The 21,063-nt window shown below is 28.2% G+C and overlaps 1 protein-coding gene, 1 long non-coding RNA gene and 1 pseudogene across 2 annotated transcripts; 1 reads left to right on the top strand and 2 right to left on the bottom strand.

Moving 5' to 3' along the window:
• On the bottom strand, positions 1–784 carry LOC149513522 (DNA-directed RNA polymerase V subunit 7 pseudogene; annotated as a pseudogene).
• A 5,911-nt stretch (positions 785–6,695) lies between these two features.
• Positions 6,696–10,712, top strand: LOC111309944 (uncharacterized). Its single transcript, XM_022908967.2, has 2 exons — positions 6,696–9,693; positions 10,116–10,712. Exons 1-2 carry the CDS (start codon positions 6,762–6,764, stop codon positions 10,511–10,513), a joined length of 3,330 nt encoding a protein of 1,109 aa, XP_022764702.2. The 5' UTR covers positions 6,696–6,761; the 3' UTR covers positions 10,514–10,712.
• Positions 10,713–13,051: 2,339 nt separating this feature from the next.
• LOC149513521 (uncharacterized) lies at positions 13,052–14,375 on the bottom strand. Its single transcript, XR_016330209.1, has 2 exons — positions 13,703–14,375; positions 13,052–13,566 (listed from the first exon to the last, which is right to left on the bottom strand). It is a non-coding gene; the product is annotated as an uncharacterized LOC149513521 (long non-coding RNA).
• Between the last annotated feature and the right edge of the window lie 6,688 nt (positions 14,376–21,063).

The raw sequence follows: 21,063 nt of genomic DNA, 5'->3' as shown, positions 1-21,063 counted from the left end.
CAACAACTCGAATAGTTCAACATCCAACACTCTTACTGTGAACTACTTCCTAAGAAAGCAGTAACAAGTACATCTGAATCATACAAAGATGAAGCAAAAGTTATATTCAGGAAACTGGTCCTAAGTAGTCACCTTGCAAACTTACCAATGCCTGAAATTCCCTCTCTGCTTCCATCCACTTTGTTCCGATCACAATAAATCGGATGACAACATTCTTCTCAATCTTCGAGTGCTTGTCATTCATGAAGATAGCATTCTCTCCAGGCACATAATGGTAGTCGGGCATTTTTACGTGAGACAGATAGATGTTCTGGATTGGTCCAGCTTCAAGAAAACTCCATGTTTTATGTGTACAACTCCTTCCAAAATCTCTCCTCTGAACATCTTGAAGGTGATCCCACTGAAGACAACAGTGAAAAGCACATCCCCAGAGTTCTAAATCTGCCCTCCCCAAGGCACTCCGGAGTTGTTACAGCCATAAAATATCCAAGATCCTTGGTGGCCTTCTTGCGAGCAAATTCATCCAAAAGGCGGACCACTATAGCCTTTTGGAGCATCAAGCCTTTGGCATCCAAGCTGTCAGCAGGAATTATGACATTCCCTGGCAACTGCACCTTGAGAAACATTTTGCAACTGCAATCAAAAGGGAAATGCAACAAAAAGGAAAAAAAAAGAAAAAAAGTAATTCGCAATGAAACCAATGTCCTTAGAGTAAGAAGAAACAGTCTATCAATCTTGAAGAATTCAAAAATCAACTTAGTCCTATCCCAATATCAAGCCAAATTTCAACAATCCAAACAAAAAGATTGAAAAATATTAGTTTTTAACTAATTGAAAATCTACCAGATTGTAGTTAAATATAACCCTACAATGCCTGTTCCACATGATCAACAATGCTCAATTCCACGAATATGGATAGCAGCAAACCCAGAATCAAAATAAAGCAATAATAAACAGATAGTACCGAAGGAAAACTATGGCATTTTCTTCAAGAACAGTCAAAAACTTTTCTATGATCTTATTCAATTCAAGCTGGTCAAACAAAATCCTGTTGAAAATCGTATCTTTTAAACTATAAATGAATACTAGTTTAAACCAACCAAAATTACTAGAACAAAGGTTTCACTCACTAATCATTATAACCAAAACAATTACTTGGCCATAAGATTCAGACAAGACAGAACCAAAAACAAAACCAAAATTTCATGTCAAGATAATCTTAATTTCCCAGAATTTGATCAAAGAAAATGTTCAAAAACAATGAAGAAAACCCATCATTAATTCAAATTTCCCTTCTAAAAAAATAGACCAAACGTGCCATAAAGACCCATACAAGCAAAACCCATTACGAATCAAAGCTTTGTAAATTTAAAAATCAGTACTATATTTTCAACCGAACAAAACCATGAAAAATACAAAGTAAAGCATCAGAATCATCGACAAAACGACAAATTCAGAATAAAAGGAAAATTGGCTTTTTACCCGAATCGATGATTTTGAGAGCAAAGTGAGACCGTGGGGAAGGAAGGAATGAACTTACTTTTTTATGAGCAAATCAACGGTTGTAACAAAAATAGGTTCAGATCAACGGTCCAAAACATTTTTCCTGGAATAGGTTACTTCAAAACTTTTCGAGCTACTATTCAATTAAAAAACGTTTGGCATTCGGCTTTTAGCCTAATGTTTTACTTTTTTTTTTTTTTTTTCAGAAGAACACTCTTTTCGATTACTTTTTCTTTATGTTTTGATAAGAAAAATATACGTTTCGAATTTTTAGAATTTTGAAATAAATTCATTTTTAACAATTTAATTGGCCAAGTAAAAAAATAAAAATTAGTATACACGAATAAGATAATTAAAATGATTTGTATTTTCATAATGTCCAAAAAAAATGAATAAAAACCGAAATTTCTTTTATCATTATTATTGTGTCGTGATTTAAACAAAACAAAGCAAATTTCAAAAAATAAATTGGATATAAACTGAGTTACATTACAAATTTTAAAGAATATAAATGGAGTTAAAATTGAGTTCAACAAAATTTATTTTGATTTGGTATTTCAATTCTTTTCTTTTTCTTTCTCTCAGACATGTCTACAGTCTCTTGAATTAACATTTAAAAACAATGTTGTAAAAATATAAACAAATCAAGCTATTCATGAATTATTTGATTTATTTATCATCAAATCAAGCTTAAATTCTAATTACTAGAATAATAAGTCAAACTTAATTTGAGTAGTTTAATATTCGACTGGAGAGATTTCAAAGCCTAATAAGATTTATTTTTTAATATATTTAATATATATTTAAATAAATAACAAAAATAGTGTTTAATTTATAATTTCACCTGACCTAACTTGTTCGGTCGACTAATAGCATACTGCCAGTAGCAAAAATTCAAGTAAGAATATATTCTGATAACAGCATCAGCAAATAAAGAAGAAAGCAAATGAAGGGAAACAGAGGGACCTCTAGAGTATGATTTTTGCACAACTGAAAGAATGACTAGGCAGGACATCACTATTGGATAATATCTAGAACAGTCAACAAGAAAAGGAAAACTGAAAACTTCGAATGTAAACAAATCTTTTTCATTATTATATATGCCTTATCCATTATTGGCGATAAACCAAATAGATGAAAGAGTCAGTCAGGGAAGATCATCTGATTTCAATGGGGAAAAGAAGAGGCTTCCTAGGTCAGCTCCATGGTTCAGCCCCGACTAGGCTTGAAGAATGTCTTTCTAAAGCAGGAAGCTTCATTTACTTCAAAGATTAAGTTTTTGCTTGTTATTTACCTATTACTTCCGAAAGCAAAAGGCAAAAGATGTATTTGGACACAATAATAGACAGATATTTCTGAATAAGTTAGAATTAAAAAATAATTTTATGCATAATAAATGCATGATTTCATTTTTACATAGGACAAATATATTTAAACATATGCCGCATTTCACATTTTAATCAAATATGTTTAAATGTGTTTTTCCATTTTTTTTCTTTTTGATAAAGTGTATGACTATATTTATAATACAGAGTAGAAAGACTTTTTAAGATTTTCTTGAAAACTGCATATATACTCATTGTTATAATTAAAAAAAAAAGGATAAAAAAAATACACTTTTTTGTCCCCTTCTATTAGCTTTTTTTTTTTTTTTTTTAATTCTAGTGGGGTCAATATGAGAAAATCATAAAAATTTTGCCCTAACATGTGTACATAAAAAAAACTTTTCTAGGGTTGACCCCACTCAACATTACGTAGCTAATTCCCTGGGTACGTATCACCTATATTTTTAGAATATTTTTGGTGGATCAGATATAGTAGTGATCATGGTTCTTCTCATACCATCCATTGTATATAAAAAAAATTCAATAACAAAAAGTTCTCGAAAGGAAATGGAAAATATAAATTTATATATTAATTTATCGAGATTAAAAATATACAATGATAAGAGCAAATATGTTAATGAATTAACAAAGAATAAAAACATTAAAAAAATAAATAAAACAAAAAAATATAATATGAAAAGTTAATTATACTCAATTTAAACAAAATTAAAAAAGTAATGAGCTAAAGAGAAACAAATAAATTAACAAAATATGCAATATAAAAAATATTTAAATTAAAACATAAATAAAACATTATATTTGTTTCCAAAAACAAAATCACCCTTTTATCGAACTTTTTTAACAACATTCAAATGTCTTATCTTTTCATATAAAGATGTAAAATCATATTAGTTTAGTAGTACATACTTTCTAATTAATAATTCATTAACTTAGAATCAACCAATATATAAGTTCTAAATAAATCTTAATACCTGACCAATTTAAATTTCAGTCTATTTTCTTTTATTTAATTATTAATTTCAATATAAACCATATTATGAGGAATAATAAAGATAGAAAATGGACTTATTTGTTTATGAGTATAATGTGGCTTCCACTTCTTTCTAACTTTTGCTAATTCCTATCGTAACCAATAAACCATAATTGTCAAATAAAAAAAACTTATCTTTTTCAATTTTTAATTCTAATAATAACAAATAAAATAATCTTGGCTTGAATGGGATGGTCTCCCTTATGGTTTTTATTTTCGGTTTCAAATTCTAATTGCAATAGATAATAATTTATTAAACACACACACACATATATATATTTAGAATCATGATTAAATTGAAAAAATGATAAATTAAGATTTAATATATTTGAATTTAAAATTTATGCTAAATTTTCAATCTTTGATAGAATTTTATTTAAATTTAAATAATTATCTAAAATATTAAATTTAATTAATTTATTAAATAAAATTATTTCGGCAAAAAATAAAAATTTATTAAGTATACATATTTGGAGCTGTAATTAAATTTAAAAAGAAAAGATAAATTATGATTTAATAAATTTGAATTTAAAATTTATACAAAATTTTTAATCTCAGATAGATTTTGTTTTGAAGTTAAATAATTATTCAAAATATTAAATTAAATAATTTATTCAAAATTATTCAATAAATAAAATAATATAAAAATTATCCTATGTGTTATTCGGAGTGACCATCTACCTAGACATCCACATAAGCAATTTTCATCAAATAATCTTATAAGATGTAATATAATATATATACATTAACAGATTACAACATACATATACACATAATAAAATTTGTCACATGGACACTTGTGATGCTTATGTGGACAATTTTTTGAATAACACATAAGGTAGCTTTTTAAAAGAGTATGATATTTCTTTTAATTACAAGTTAGATAATCCTAAATTTCTCAAATAATAAAATTATTCAAATTATAATTGAAAATCAAATCAATCTAGATATGTTTTTTTAAAATTAAAAATTTGAAATATGGATTCTATCTTTATAATAAATAATTTTAGTTGTTTATCAAACAAACTTATTTAAGAAATTATTTAATTATAAAAATCTTTCATCATGTTTAAAAATTACAAGATTAAATGTATTCAAAATTTTCAATAATCCTTTTTGAATCAATAAAAAATTATATTTTTTTCAAAAACTTATGTAAGACATTAAAGGTTAAAATAATTTTTCATATTAAATCTTTAAAATAGTAAGATGATAAAAAGGATTATATTCATCTCAAATTTAATTTTTAAATTTATATTTTAAATATATACAAAAAATTTGATTTCATCTTTATCACTTATTATATCCTTTTTAAATTTTAAAAAATTAATTTAAAAGCTACCTATTCAATCTTAATTGCCAACAATAGTTTTTCTACAAATTTAAGATTATAAATGCAATTTGTTAAACAGTTTTTTATTTTCAATTTGCAACTTTTTTATATATTTTATTACTATTACGATTTTTTTTTTTTGGTCACAACTTCTTCTCCAAGATATATTTTATTACTGTTGCAATTTGGTTCTTATGAAAAATAATATTCTTTTTTCAATTTATTTTTTTCATAGATCTCCTATTATTTTTCATATTTTGTACAACAATTTGATTAAGATTATCAAAGTGAAAGTATGTTAATAATTCTTTTATTATTTAATTCATCATTCAATAATATACATGTTTTGTTTTTTAAGACATAATATATTTTCATTTGATATAATCTTATGTGTATATATATTATTGTAGTTAAAATAGTTAAAAGGGAAGACATGACATTTTTCTTGCTTTTTATCAAATAATTTATTTTTTTAAGACAAGTTAGTATATATGAATTTTATATATATTATAAATTTTAAAAATTTGAATATAATTTTGAAAAAAAAAATTTATATGTATATACTTATATTAAGTAGATAAAATTATTTCATTTATTGCACAGGTCACAATATAATAATAGCATAAATTATTATATTAGTATTTAAATTTAAAAAAATAGTTATTTCCTTTTGGTGTTGAGTATACATGTATGAATTTGATTTTCGTTCTTGTGGAATTGCTGAAATTCAGATTCCATATTTCTTGGTAAAGTCTATTTGAGTGTATTATGGTTAATTCAAACTTGAGAACGTGGAAACGAAATATATGGACTTTGAATGAATTAGAATTTCAAGTCCACGCATAAGCTCTAAAATATTTCACACATAACAAACAATTGAAAGTCAACTTAAAACTTTCCAATGAAGTGTTTGCAGTGAGCTATGGACTGCATCCAACATGTGATGAGTAGCTACCAATCAAATTGAAGCAAAATGAAAGTTCTAGTAAAATATTGACAGATTAGAATAAATATGAAAGAAAATGTCCACTTTCCGGATTTCAAATTCTTAAACTTCAACATCCATCAGACGTACAAGATGGGCATGCCCTAAATTTCTTGCCATGTTGAGGTGTATATTTCTGTGACTTTTCAATTCCTTTGCACATATAAATACCTGTCCATGCATGCAAGTCACAGAAATAAGCGCAAATCAACCAAAATAAAATCATCTTTTATTTACTTTATAAAAGAAAATAAAAAAAAAATCAGTAATCAGTTATCTACAAAAAAAATTTTAATTTAATTTAATTAACTTATATAATCACAATAAATTTAAAATTTAAATATCAATATTTAAAATGTTTTTCTATACTAGAATTTCTTTTATAAAGAAATTTCAAAGAAATTGATTTAAACGTAAAAGACCCGCAGATTTTAAAATTACATTTTTCCACTTGGATGTTTCGTAGAGACTGAAATGCTCTAGTATTTTGCATAAATACCTGACCATGCCAGCCAATGTAATTTACAACAATTAACAAACAATACTTTTTGAACCATCCAAATCATGGCATCTTTCATGATACCATTCAAAGCCCTGTTCTTCCTCATAGTTGTCCCGCATCAGTCTCCCTCTGTTTTTGCTTCTTCATCCTCCATTGCTGCAAATGAAACAGAAACTCTTCTAAAATGGAAAGCTAGCCTTGACAACAACACCCAAACTTTGCTCTCTTCGTGGGTTGGAGGCAGCCATTGCAACTGGGTCGGAATCACTTGCGACTTGGCTGGAACCATCACCGATCTAAGCCTTCCAGATCATATGTTGAACTTGAAAGGTACACTTCATAGTCTTAACTTTTGTTTCTTCCCTAACCTGGTGTGGGTTAACCTTCGTAACAACTCACTGTATGGGCCCATTCCCTCACACATTGGGAACCTTTCCAAGCTTATCCACCTTGACTTGTCACACAATACTTTTTCTGGGAATATTCCATCCGAAATTGGCTTACTGAAAAGTCTTGAGTTGATTTCCTTATCAAATAATGAGATCAATGGTTCCATTCCACAAGAAATAGGGAAGTTGAGTTCAGTTTCCAAGATCTATTTCTATGTTAACCGTCTACGTGGTTCTATACCTGAAGAGGTTTGCAACCTTTCCAAGCTCACTGAGCTTGACTTGTCACAGAATAATTTCTTTGGAAGTATTCCTTCTAAAATCGGAAGGTTGAGTTCACTTTCTATACTTGCCCTTAATGCAAACAATCTCACCGGTCCAATACCTATTTCTATTGGAAGCTTGCATAATTTGTCCCGACTTATCCTCGTTGACAATAGGCTCAATGGTTCCATACCTAAAGAAGTTGGAATGATGAAGTCACTTAATATGCTTGATCTTTCAAGCAACCAACTAACTGGTCCTATTCCAACATCTATAGGAAACTTAAGTAACATGGTATGGCTCTATCTGTATAGAAATCAGCTCTCTGGTTCTATCCCCAATGAAATAGGATTGCTTCAATCTCTTAACACGTTGCAGTTGTTAACAAATCATCTCAATGGTGTCATCCCCACTTCCATAGGAAACTTGACCAAATTGTCCAGTCTTTTACTTAATGGAAATGTGATTTCTGGCTCAATACCTCAAGAGATCGGAATGCTTAAATCTCTCAATCAATTGAGTTTGTTCAATAACCGTTTCTCTGGTTCAATCCCTGCTTCAATTGGAAACATAACGAGGCTTGTGGTGTTAAGTCTTCGTTATAATCATTTATCAGGGCCAATTCCTTCGTTCAGCAATCTTACTCATTTGGAATCATTCCAAATATCGGACAACCATCTTAGTGGTCCATTACCCGAGAATGTATGCCTCGGTGGACAACTCAAAATGCTTGGGGCTATTAACAACAATTTGAGGGGTCCGATCCCATCAAGTTTAAGAAACTGCAAAAGCTTATACAGAGTTAGGCTTGAAGGAAACCAGTTGACAGGAAATATATCAGAAGCTTTTGGTATATATCCTAATTTGAATTATATTGCATTAAGCAACAACAAATTTTATGGTGAACTTTCGCCAAACTGGGGGCAATGCCATAATCTAACAAGCCTACGGATCTCCAATAATAAGATTTCTGGAAAGATACCACCTGAGCTGAAGCATGCAACTCAATTACACGAACTCTATGTCTCTTCAAATCATCTCATTGGTGAGATTCCCAAGGAATTGGGAGCATTGACATTGATGTACAAACTTTTGCTAAGTGGCAACCAATTTTCAGGCAAAATTCCACCAGAGATTGGAGTTCTTTCAAATCTAAAATATCTTAACTTGGCATCAAACAATTTGAGTGGACCGATTCCTAATCAACTTGGAGAGTGCTCAAAGTTATTGGAATTGAATTTGAGCAAGAATAAACTTGGAGAAAGCATTCCATTTTCAGTAAGCTATATAAATGGCCTTCGAAATCTAGATTTAAGTCAGAATTTACTTATTGGGGAGATACCACAACAGCTTGCAAAATTACATTCCTTGGAAATATTGGACCTTTCTCACAATATGCTCAATGGTTCCATCCCAAATTCTTTTAATGATTTGCAAAGCTTGACGGTTGTGAATATCTCTTACAATCAATTGGAAGGCCCTATTCCCAACATTAAGGCATTTCATAAGGCTCCATTTGATGCCTTAAGAAACAATAGAGGCCTATGTGGTAATGCCACTGGATTAATGCCTTGTGTTCCTATCACTAGCAACAAAAAGGGTCATAGAAAAAGAACCAGACTCATCATTTTGATTGTGATTCCAATCTTTGGTATTCTGCTTTTGCTATTTATCATGGCCGGAAGTTTCCTTATTCTTTGCCAAAAGAACCAAACCAGAAAATCTGAGTCAATCGAGGCACAACTTGGAGATTTTTTCACATTGTGGGGATATAATGGAAGAATACTCTATGAGAACATTATTGAAGCCACTGAAGATTTCAGCTCCAACAACTGCATTGGTTCAGGAGGCTATGGAGCTGTTTATAAAGCTGCGCTACCCATTGGTGAGGTGGTTGCTGTGAAGAAACTTCACCAATCTGAAGATAGCATGATTTCCAACAACTTGAAAGCCTTTGAAAGCGAGATTCATGCTTTATCAGAAATAAGGCATCGTAATATTGTGAAGCTGTATGGCTTTTGTTCACATCCAAAGAAGTCATTTTTGGTTTATGAGTTTGTAGAAAGGGGAAGTTTGAGAATGGTGTTAAGCAACAAGGACAAGGCAATGGAGTTGGATTGGGAGAAGAGGCTAAATGCTGTAAAAGGAGTGGCCAATGCCTTGTCTTATATGCATCATGACCATTCACCACCGATAATTCATCGAGACATTTCCAGCAACAATGTTCTTCTGGATTTGGACTATGAGACTCATGTCTCGGATTTCGGCACAGCCAGACTTTTAAAGCTCGACTCTTCCAATTGGACCTCACTTGCTGGCACTTTCGGATACATAGCTCCAGGTATTTATTGATATCTTTTTTAAAAAAAAAGATACTTTAAACATGTCATTGTTCAATTAAAAGTGTTAATTTTGTGTGCAAATTGATGCGTTAAAACAAAGTTCAAGTAGTATTATGATTGTAACTTTTCAAATTTTAAGAACCAAATTAATAATTTTACTATAATTTAAGTATCGAATGTGTAAAGAATCTTTGAAGTTTAACACTTAATTTTTCAATATTCAATATGTCAAACTCATAAACTAAATGTAAAATTTTATTAGAACTTTTCAATTTTCAAATAATCTTCTAAACATTTACAACTTTTTTACAACATTATTTTTATAATCTTCTCAATATTCTTTATTCTTACATAGTAGTGTATTGATAAGATATATTTCTTGCTTAATAAAGCACATTGATTAGATATATTTTCTAAGCAGAGTTGGCTTATACAATGAAAATAGATGAAAGATGTGATGTTTACAGTTTTGGGGTGCTAACAATGGAAATATTTATGGGGAGGCATCCTGGTGATTTGATTTCATATTTACCATCATCTTCATCAGCATCAACATCGACATCAGTACCAAATGACAACCAACAGATTTTACTTAAAGATGTGATAGACCAACGTCTTTCACCACCGGTAAGACAAGTTGCAAAGGATGTTGTATCTGCTACAAAGCTAGCATTTGCATGCTTGAATGGCAATCCCCAACTTCGGCCAACCATGCAACAAGTTGCTGAAGCCCTTACCCGTCAATCGTGTCCATTGGCCAATCCTTTCTCAATCATAAAATTGGGAGAATTATGGGATCATGAAGTTTGCAGTGGCTAATATTAAAGTGATAACAATTTGAAGAACAATTCTAAGCACGTGTATTTGTTTTCAATCTATTTCTTTCTCTCTTCTTTGTATTGAAAATGTTTAAGCACTCTAATAATATAGCTTTTGTAGTGAATTGGCTGTGACATAAAATAGCTGTGTTTAAGCACTAAATTTGTATGTTTAGGATTTCCTATTTCTAAAATGTAACTAATGGCCTGACGTAAAATTTCAACTTTTAATATCAATTGTAATATTGTTGTACGGATTTGCTACAGTACTTTCACTTTGGAATGCTACAGTAATTCTAATATAATTTTTTTTATTTGTTTGAACAAGCAAAGAATACAATTGGTGACTACACCAAATTACAATAAACATAATTTCACACAACAATCTTTTGATTTTATTATTTATTGGCCATTTATTCTTATACACACTCAACACATGATTTTTTATAATTTCATCTTTTTAACTTTTTTTCACTCCCTGCCTTTTAAATCATTCAAAATTTAGTTGTAATTATATTGAGTACACTTGAAATGGACTAGAGCGATGATTTTGAAGTATATCTTATACGTTTAACTTGTACTTATTTTTTACTAAAATGCTAAAAAATATCATACTTTTCTCACATTTCTCGAATAAATTTTTATCTTTTTTTTGTCCAATGGATAGTATAAAGCATTATTCTTGTTTGTCTTATTTTACATAGAACTACTTAAATTCATTTTTTTTATCACATCAATGGTAATAATTGTCTTTGTGAAATCAATGTTCACAGTAAAAATATAAAAATTTAAATTGAGTTATCATTTACATGGTATGTAATGAATAGCTTATATAGTAGGCCATATTAGCATCGCATCTCAAAGGTTTTTTTTTTTTTTCAAATACATGCAATGCAGATGTTGGCATCATAGAAAGAACTACGACATATATGTTGATTTGGCAAGAAATAATTTTTTTTTCGCAGTTTTCATCTTAAAAAAGAGCTTCATGGAACAAAATTGTACTTTAAAGATTTATTTAGGGAAAAAATAATATTTTAAGGACTTAATTGGATAAAATAGAAGGGTGGAGGCTTATATGAAAAATTCAAGCGCTTATCATCACAAAATATTTTTCATTTTTAATATTTAATTATAGTCAGTGTTTGACTGTAGTTAAATTCAATCCAAAATTTTTAATAATAGTATATAGCCAATAAAATACAAAACATAATTATTAACAAAAATACAAAACATTTTTTCCCAAACTAAAATTTTGAGTTGAATTTAGTTCAACATGTTTTCAAATTTATCCTAAAAACATTTTGACAATCATTGTGTGAGACTAAACTATTAAATCTCAATGAATTTCCATAACTATTTTATTCTTTTCCTCCGTTTTGAATTTTTATACCATGGTGAAGAGTACTCTTGTTTGTTTATTTGGAAAACTACTGGCTTTGAACAAAACTAATTGTAAAAAAAATTGGTTCATTTCACAAATAATTTTTATTGCAATTTTGTAATTAGCCAATCACAATAAAAATTTATATAAAGTCCATTATTTAAAAGTGTAGATTCTACATAATTTTTTTATGAACTCTACATAACGTTAAATTATAATTAATTAATTAATTAATTATACTACAACAATTGTAAATGATATGCTCCCAAAAATTATACATATTTTAAGATTACTATGGTAATTTTTAATTTTACAAATTATTTTTAAAGTTGTTTTGTATCCATTTAATATTTGGATAATTATTTTATACAAAAACACAAGTAGAGGGTTTTTTAAAAACTCATTATGTCTATTTAAGTAATTAATCAATTGTCAATTTTTTTATAAATATATTATATTTAGACAAGTGAATTTTTTTATCCATTGGATAGGGGATAGGAGATAGGAATGGTGGGGTTTGAACTTCACCTCACATGTCTTTCTAAACCTTCTTAACCATTAGATCAAAAAGTTGAAGACAAAAGTTAATCTTTCAATTTAATTTATAAAGTTTAAAAATTCTACTGCCAATAAATAAAACTATTTTTTCTTTAATAATTATATAAGTTAATTCATTTAGTTCTTTTATTACTTAATTATGAGTATGTGATAAACTAAAAATCTTGTAAACCTTTATGGGAAGCTTAAAATATTCACTCATATATTAGATTTTTTTATTTAAAAATAATTTCCATGAATTATTTTTCCATTAAAGAACATAATTTGCACTAAAAATTTGATTTAACAATAAATACACATAACTCACTAAAAATTAAGCTCAAAACACCATTTTTTATATTAAAAAAATAAAAAAAATATGCTAAAAAATGCTTAAATTATTATAGACACCCTAATTAGTCCGGACCCAAACCCATTGAACCTAGCTCAATAAGACCCAAGTTATCAGGCCCAATTAGCCATTCTTTTATTTTTTTTATTTTTGGGTTGATCTTCGATTTTTATTATCTATCTTTTTAGATTTATCATTAGTCTTTAGGTGATAAAAAATGATAAAAAAAGTAATAATACAAAAATAGAAATTTGGCCATGTAGGGATGGTGGTAGAGTCGAGGATGGATTGAACTTGTAAATTTTTATGATAATACAAAATTTCTGTTGACGCTGGACTTAGAATCAATAAGAAACTCTTCTGATTGCTCTTTATAAATGGGCAAATGATTAGAGAAAAAAGATCATCAAATTCCTAGCCTAATTCCCAGAAAATTCATTCCTAGCAAGAATCACAATTCAGCACTCAAGCTCAACTTCTCAACTAGTAACAACACACAATTAGAAACAAAATTTTAGCATCAATACAGAGGGCCAAAAAAAAATCAAAAGGATCATAATGAAGGTTTGACAGTAAGGCTTTGGAATTTTCAGAGGTCTTGAATCGCAGGGTTGTCGAGCCTAGCTTTCAAAGGAGGTCGAAAAGGCTCAGAATGACAATGGAGCATTGTGATGGCTAATGGTGATGGCACCACCAGTTTTGATCAAGCCAATTCTACCACCATCTTTCATAGCCAAATCTAATCTCCCGCATCGCACCAGCAATCACAGAGCAATATGACCTATATCCAACGAATACCCAACAAGGCAACAAGATATTAGCAAGCTAAAAAACACAAAGAAAAATAAAAAGGCTGAGTAAAAAACCAAAGGAGATCAGAAATAGAAAAGAAAAGACAAGTAAAAAAAAATGAAAACCTGAAACCTCCCTGGTAGTGGCAGTGACAGGTGATGATTGGCGTGACTTCTAGAAAATCTAAAAGGTGAAGACGTGGAGCTTGATGAGAGAAATTACATATTGAAAGTTGGGGAAGATCCAATGGTAGAAGTGACTAAACTAAAGAAGGAAAAAATCGTAACTTGAATGCCAAATCTACGCTTTAAGGAAGCGATTTGCAAAAAAAAACAAGCCCATATTCAAGATGAGGAAAGCAAGAAGTAGCGATGGAGAGAATTTTGGCTTGATTGGTAGCCGAATGGTGGTGGAGTGCGATGGCACCGGCGGTGGATCACAATGGTGCTTGTGCCAAAATCTGGAAACCTTTAAAGTTTTCAACCCAGGTTTTTTTTGTCCCTAGAGAGAGAGGGAGAGAGAACTAAGGCAGAAAAAGAAGGTAAAGGTGAGGTCTGAAAAAAGAGGATTGATACTTGGCTTATATAGCCATGTAAAACGGTGTCGTTTTGGATATTAAAGAAAAGTAAGATCTACGTGTTTTTAACTGGGTAACCCGACCCATTGGGTAACCTAAACCGATAACCTGTCTCCTTGTCCTTATGGTTGAGCCAAGCCTAGCCTATCCATTAGCTGCTCCAGTCGGCTCTTTTGCCTACAGCCGAGCTGTAAAATCGGCTAAGCCAAGTTGTTTTTTCTTTTTTGGTATTTTTTTCATTTTCATTTTAATTAATTAACTTATTTTATTTTTGAAATAGCTTGTATGTTTGGATTTTAGGAGAAAATTAAAATAATAAAAATAAAAATAATAAAATTTTTTAGAAAAATAATAATTATCCAATGATAGAATTTATAGAAATTTCAAATGGTAAATTTCTATAAAATTTTTAGGTGAGAAATTTTTGTCTAAATTTGTCCCAAATGGTGGAATAATTTAGATAAAGTTTCAATAACAATAATTAATATTTATTTTCAAACAAAAAAATAAAATTTTGTATGAAAATTTTGATAATTATCCAATTATGAGATTCTTAGAAATTTCAAATGGTAAATTTCTAAGAAATCTTTAGGTGAGAAATTTGTTTAAATTTGTCCCAAATTGTGGAAGAATTTAAATGAAATTTCAATAAAAAAATAATTGTCATATTATTTTCTTTTAAAAAAAAAGAGAAAAAAGAAAAAGAATTTCTAAATAGGCCCAAATGGTGAAAATTTAAAAGTCCAACAAAAAAATAAATAAATAAAGAAAATTTCTAAACAGGCCCAAATGGTGGAGAATTTAAAAATTCAAAATAGAAGATATTTCTAATTGGGACCAAATGGTGGAATAATTAGATATATTTTCAATAAAAAAACCAAAAAATCCTTTCGACGACGGAGCTTCTTCAAGAAATTAAGTGGGATTCTTGAATACTCTTGAGGTAAGAAAATATTTTTAAGAATTCTACCAAATTGATGGAAGAATCTTATGAATTATTTCAACATAAATTTTAAAACTATTAGAATAAAGACCCTAGGATAAATTTAAAATAAGATAGTACTATCCTTTGGATGGGCATATAGGGGTGCTATAACCTTTCACACATGTAATCGAACTTCCAAATCCTATTCTAGTTTGTAGATCCAAACCTATTCTTTTAGGGACCCTTAGCCAAGTTAAGAGTTCTTTAAGAGGATAGATTTCTTAGGTGGCCAATCACACCTGGTTAAAAAAGATTGGTGGCGACTCCATTTATTAGCTATAGATTTTTGAATTTATATGTTATCATAATTATCGTTCAACCAACCAATATAATTAATTTCATCATTAACAAGAATATGAAGAAATAAAATATTACTTCATACCCACAAGTGAAGCCAAAATTGATTTCTTTTCAACATTTATTTTATAATCTTTTCAATATTCGTATATAATACTTAATAGTGTATTGATTAGATATATTTCTTACTAAATAGAGCACATTGATTATATATGTTTCTTTAAGTAGAGTTGGCTTAGACAATGAAGTTAGATGAGAAATGAGATATCTATAGTTTTGGTTCTAATAATGGAAGTTCTTAGGGGATGTATCTTGGTGATCTTCTGTCATATTTATCATCGCCGTCAGCATTGGCATCGGCATCAATACCTAATGACCAACAAATTTTACTTAAAGATGTGATATACCAACTATTAGAAATTTTCAAAATAAAATATAAGAAATAATCTCACATTGGAAAAAGAGTAAATAAAATAGTCATTTAAATTAAGAGGAGTAAAAGTCCATTGTAGTTGGACTTAAGTGACTAATGGACCATGGGCTTGGATTTTCAAGCTTGGTAGGTCTTACATTAGTTATATAATTAATATTAATATTTAATTAATGGCACTTGATACTACAATAAATAAAATAATATTTTATTTTATTTTAAAATTTTTTAATAAAGTGTTTGATTAGTTAAGTTTGTCCCAAACAAATAGAGTTAAGTTTGTTTAAAATAGACAAATAGATAAAAACAGATAATCTGTACAAAACATATAGATAAATCTATTCAAAATAGACAGTTTTTAACCATTAAAAATAGATAGTTTTTGTTTATTCAAAATAGACAATTATGTTTATAGAATAAATAGACACTTAATTAGTTACATAAGTTGCTTTGGTTTTATATGAAAATATATAAACAATTCTTAGAATTCTCCTTTTTTCTTCAATAAACTCAAGATTTCCTTTTATAAAGTTTTGGTATAGAAAATGTTATAGAACATGTTTTGCTATAGAAAATGTTATAGAACATCGATGATCTTATAATACGCCAATGATTGCTCAGTGGACTAATTTTGTCAGTGCAAAATTCAATTAATCACTGGGTTTCATTGTATCATCGAGGTTTATTACTTGCAATCTCTTTGCACACTTATTAAGTAAATAATAGGGTGGGGACGAATAAAACCTTAAGAAAAGTGACATTGTTACATGTCTTAGTGCATTTTCTCAAATTTTCAAATTTAGCAGAAATAGTAAATCCAGATTTATAGTTTTTATTCTAGCATTAACATCTCCCACCACTAGGAAACCAAGTTGCAAACATGTAGTCTTTGCTACAAAGGTAGCATTTGCATGTTGGAATGGCAATCCCTAACTTCAGCTAACCATGCAGCAAGTTGCTCAAGCCTTTACCCATCTATCATTTCCATTTTCCAATCCTTTCATGATCATCAAATTGGGAGAACTATTGGTCATGGAGTTTGTGGCTAATTAGGTGCAAACAATTTGGATAATAATTATAGGTACTTATATAATTTGCTTTTTCAATCACCTTCTTTCTCGCCTTATTGTTCAAATGTTTAAGCACTCAAATTAATATATATAGTTAATATTTTATACATTGATGATAATACTTCATCAATAAATAAAATTAAAATTGGTTAAATTCTTAAAAATAAATTACTTTTTATATATGCAAAGTTGATGGGTAAAATAAAAGTAAATCACTTAAATATGGTATAGGGAGTATTTAATTAGAAATTAACATAAAAAGAAAAAGAGTCTAGGGAAATTTTTTCTAAGTTTTACTTTCATAGTATTGTTGGATAGTAACATTGTGGTTTGGAAACTTTTGGTTAAAAGCTTCTTTTCCATTTATATCAATAATTTTTTTTATTTTTTGAATTAGAGGTAGGTCAGTAATTTTTATGTGTCTTTTGGACAGAAATATATATGCACTTATTATTGGCTAAATGTTCATATTCAAAAGTTTTGTTTCTATTATTTAATAAAATTGTGTAATCCAAATTAAAACTAACAATGAACTTATTATATTAAAATATTGAAAATTTAGTTTGAGAGTTTGAAATGTAGAAATTTCCTTAAGTTTTCATGTAAAATAATGTTTAATTAAATAAAAAATAATATTTTATGATTTCATTTAGACAAAAATAAAGGGATAGAAACCAATTTTAGAAATGTGGGAAAGTATAAATCCTTATCCTTCTTTTGTAACCAATTAAGTCCTTAAAATACTATTTATTGTTTAATTAAACTCTTAAAATGTATTTTTTTAAAAATTAAACTCTTGTTTAGGATGAAAGTAAAAAAAATTTTTCTTGCCTTATCAACATCGATGTGATCGTCTTTCTAACATGTCTAAATCTACCAAAAAAACATTTATTACTAATGAATTTTTATAGATGAAATTTTTTTGTCACTAATTACCAATCGATTATAGATAGAATACTAACAAAATTTTTAAAACACTTTTATTGATGGATTTTACCTACAGAATAAAATTTGTAGGTAATCCATTGCTAAAACTCTGGCATGTATTGCCATCAATTTTATTGATGGATTTACAGATGAAAATATCCATTGCTAATAATTACTGACAGTTTTACTGACGAAAAAATCTGTTGCTAATACAAATTTAAAATTTTTTATACATTACTAATAGTTTTACTAACAAAAAAATTTGTAGCTAAAAAAAATTCAACAATTTTTTTTTTACATTACCGACAAAAATTCCATTGGTAAAACCATCAATAATAGTGTTTCAAAATTTTTTTATTTTCGATAAAATTTTTGTTGATAAAACCATTGCTAAGATTAAAAATTTTAACAACCCCTAATGTTAGCCCCCTTACTTTTTCCCCTAAATTTCCTAATCCCTAATCCCCTTCTTCCTCCCCTCCTTTCTTTGATTTTCCTCCTCCCCGCTGTCACCTTACTGCCTGGGTTATAACCTTATCCCCTAGTTCCAATCTTTTTTTTAATAAGTTTATTTTATGTTTGTTTTTTGTTAAGTTTATTTGTAGAGTTTATGGTTTAATTTTTTGTTATAAATTTATTGAAATTTATTTGGATTTTGGTTACCAATGTGTTAAGTTTTTGTTAGTTAATTATTTGGTGAAATTTATTTGGGTTTTGGTTATATATTTGTTAACATTTGTTGGTGATATATTTTTATTGGATTTTTTGTTGAGTATTGTTAATTTTTGTTTGCATTTATTTTTTGTATTGGTGGGGAAAGTTTTTACTTGTTAAGTTATTTATTTTTTATTTGTGAAAGTTTTGTTGACATTTGTTGGGTTTTGTTATATATTTACTAACTTTTAGATGTGTAAGATTTAGGGTTGGTTAATTTGGATTTGTATTAATATATATATGTATGGATGTTTTATATTTAATATTTTCTAGATTTTAATTATAATTATAGAAATTAAAATTATTTATGTTGATTTGAGGTTATAATTTATATATTACTAATAGCTATATCATTTTAAAGTAATTTATATATTATTAAGATTTATATTTGTTTTGAAATAATTTATATATTTGATACTTTAGTGAAATTTATATATCACTAATTATTGAAATATTGTGATTTTATTGAATTGATCAAACTTAATATAAGTAAATTAAATTGTTCTATTTTATTCTTTTTTTTCCATAATCTATGTGTGAATGTGTGTTATGATAGTGGATTTAGGTGGATGCATATTCTGTAATGAATATGATTTTTCATTCATTTTCATTATACTAACTTGCTTTATTTTCCATTTTAACTACTTTGAAAGTAGAATTAGTTTCGTATGTAAAAGTGCCTTGATTAGAGAAATTCTCCGTAAAATCGACAGAATTGCACTAAGAAAGCCAAAATCAAAGGTAAAATTTTTCACTAAAACCAATAATATTTTTCTGTAAATGTGTTATCTTGTAGTATGTATGATGAATTTCTACAAGTCATTTTATGCCATTGATGGATTATTTGTTAAAGTAGACCAATGATTACCTCATTTTATCATTCATATAATTTTGTTTAGTATAGCAATAATAGCTCATATGGTCAATTAATAAAAAGCTTTAACACTTTATATGACTTTAATTGCTAATATTTCAATTCAATTAGGGTTCAATAATGGACAAAGATCACTCTTAGATGTACTCTCATATAGGATTAAAATGATACATAGTTTCGACCATGTTAGTTTAGTTTGTAGTTAAAATGATAAAATTTATAAGTTTTAGGCTTTTTTGTTCAAACTTTCGTAGTTTTTGTTCTCCTTGAAATGTGATTCAAGGCTCTAACGTCTTGTTGATATGTTGGTCACACTCAATTATGATTCAAAATCTTTTTTCTTTATTTATTTGATTAGATGATTATATATTAAGATGTTTACGCCAAATGTATTTGATAATTCATTACAAAGAATTGCTATTATTGGCTTTCAATATGTTCTAAACCTTTCCTTTGTGGCCTTTCATCTTTTTTTATAATGTTGGTTTCTTTCTATAATTTGTATTTGTTGTTTAAGGAACCACAAAGCCTACCCATTATCATATTCTTTTAGATGATATTGGATACTCAACTGACACTCTATAACAACTTGTTTATTCTTTGTCATATTTGTAAGTGTATAATCATGTGTTATAATTTCTTCACAAATGTTTTAAGATTAACAAATATGCCTATGCCTAATCATGTGTTGTATAATCATATGTGTAAGTGTATAATCATGTGTTGTAATTTTATCACAAATGTTTTGTATAAAGAGATACTTTACATGGCTAGTTAGTTAGGACTTGATCATCTACAATTACTTTTTGTGGTGGAGACCCAACTGCACAACTTGAATAGGCACTGCAAAATACTTAGGTAACAATTTTATTTAAATTATCGTTCTAGGTGATCTTTATTAGAAGATTGTCTCTATTTATACACATGGAATGAACTAGGTACAACTCTCTTATTTTATAACTATGTTTTGATTAATATATTTTAATGAAAGATCAAATTGCTTAATTATTGAGAGGGTAAAAAGCCTTGAACAAAAGTTAAAAATCTAAAAAAACTTGATATGATAAATGAGCTTCTACCATATTATGTTATAGAAAGTTTCATATTTATCAATTGCTACTTTCTTATGTATAGGGAAGATCATCAGTTCTAGCTCTTTCTTCAAGAATAAAAAGACTATTCTACATGTTAAGAGAGGGTACAAATTCACTACATGAGGTAAATGATACATCCTTTGATTTGCGCTTGTTTAAATACATGAAATAAGAAACTATTTTTCATTGATGTCTGTTTCATGTCTTAACTACTATTTTTCATATTTTTCTATTGCATGGGTTATAATATTTATTCTTAATCATGCAAATTCTAATACCTAAAACTTAGAATATAACTCTGTGCAAACTATACTTCATTAACACTTACCCATAGCAAGCCCAATTATTTTGAATCAATTGTTAAATGTAGACTGCATTGTTTATGTTATGGGCTTTCTCTTCACTTCCCTTCCCTCTACCAATCACTAATAACATTCTTGATTATTTGTCATAATACATTCTTCAATCTTTTAATATGTAACAAAGACAGATGCAATTACACACCTCTTTAATATGGA

The sequence above is a fragment of the Durio zibethinus genome, chromosome 19 (assembly GCF_047325235.1).
Source record: "Durio zibethinus cultivar Kanyao isolate XHJ-2024 chromosome 19, ASM4732523v1, whole genome shotgun sequence".
In the NCBI taxonomy this organism is placed as follows: domain Eukaryota; kingdom Viridiplantae; phylum Streptophyta; class Magnoliopsida; order Malvales; family Malvaceae; genus Durio; species Durio zibethinus.
This window is presented reverse-complemented; position numbering and strand designations above follow the sequence as displayed.

What these genes read in the sequence shown, in the direction of transcription:
- LOC111309944 (XM_022908967.2), top strand. Translation starts at nt 6,762, where the DNA reads ATGGCATCTTTCATGATACCATTCAAAGCCCTGTTCTTCCTCATAGTT. An exon ending in TTTCGGATACATAGCTCCAG is followed by an intron (nt 9,694 to 10,115) that starts GTATTTATTGAT and finishes TTTTCTAAGCAG; the next exon opens with AGTTGGCTTATACAATGAAA.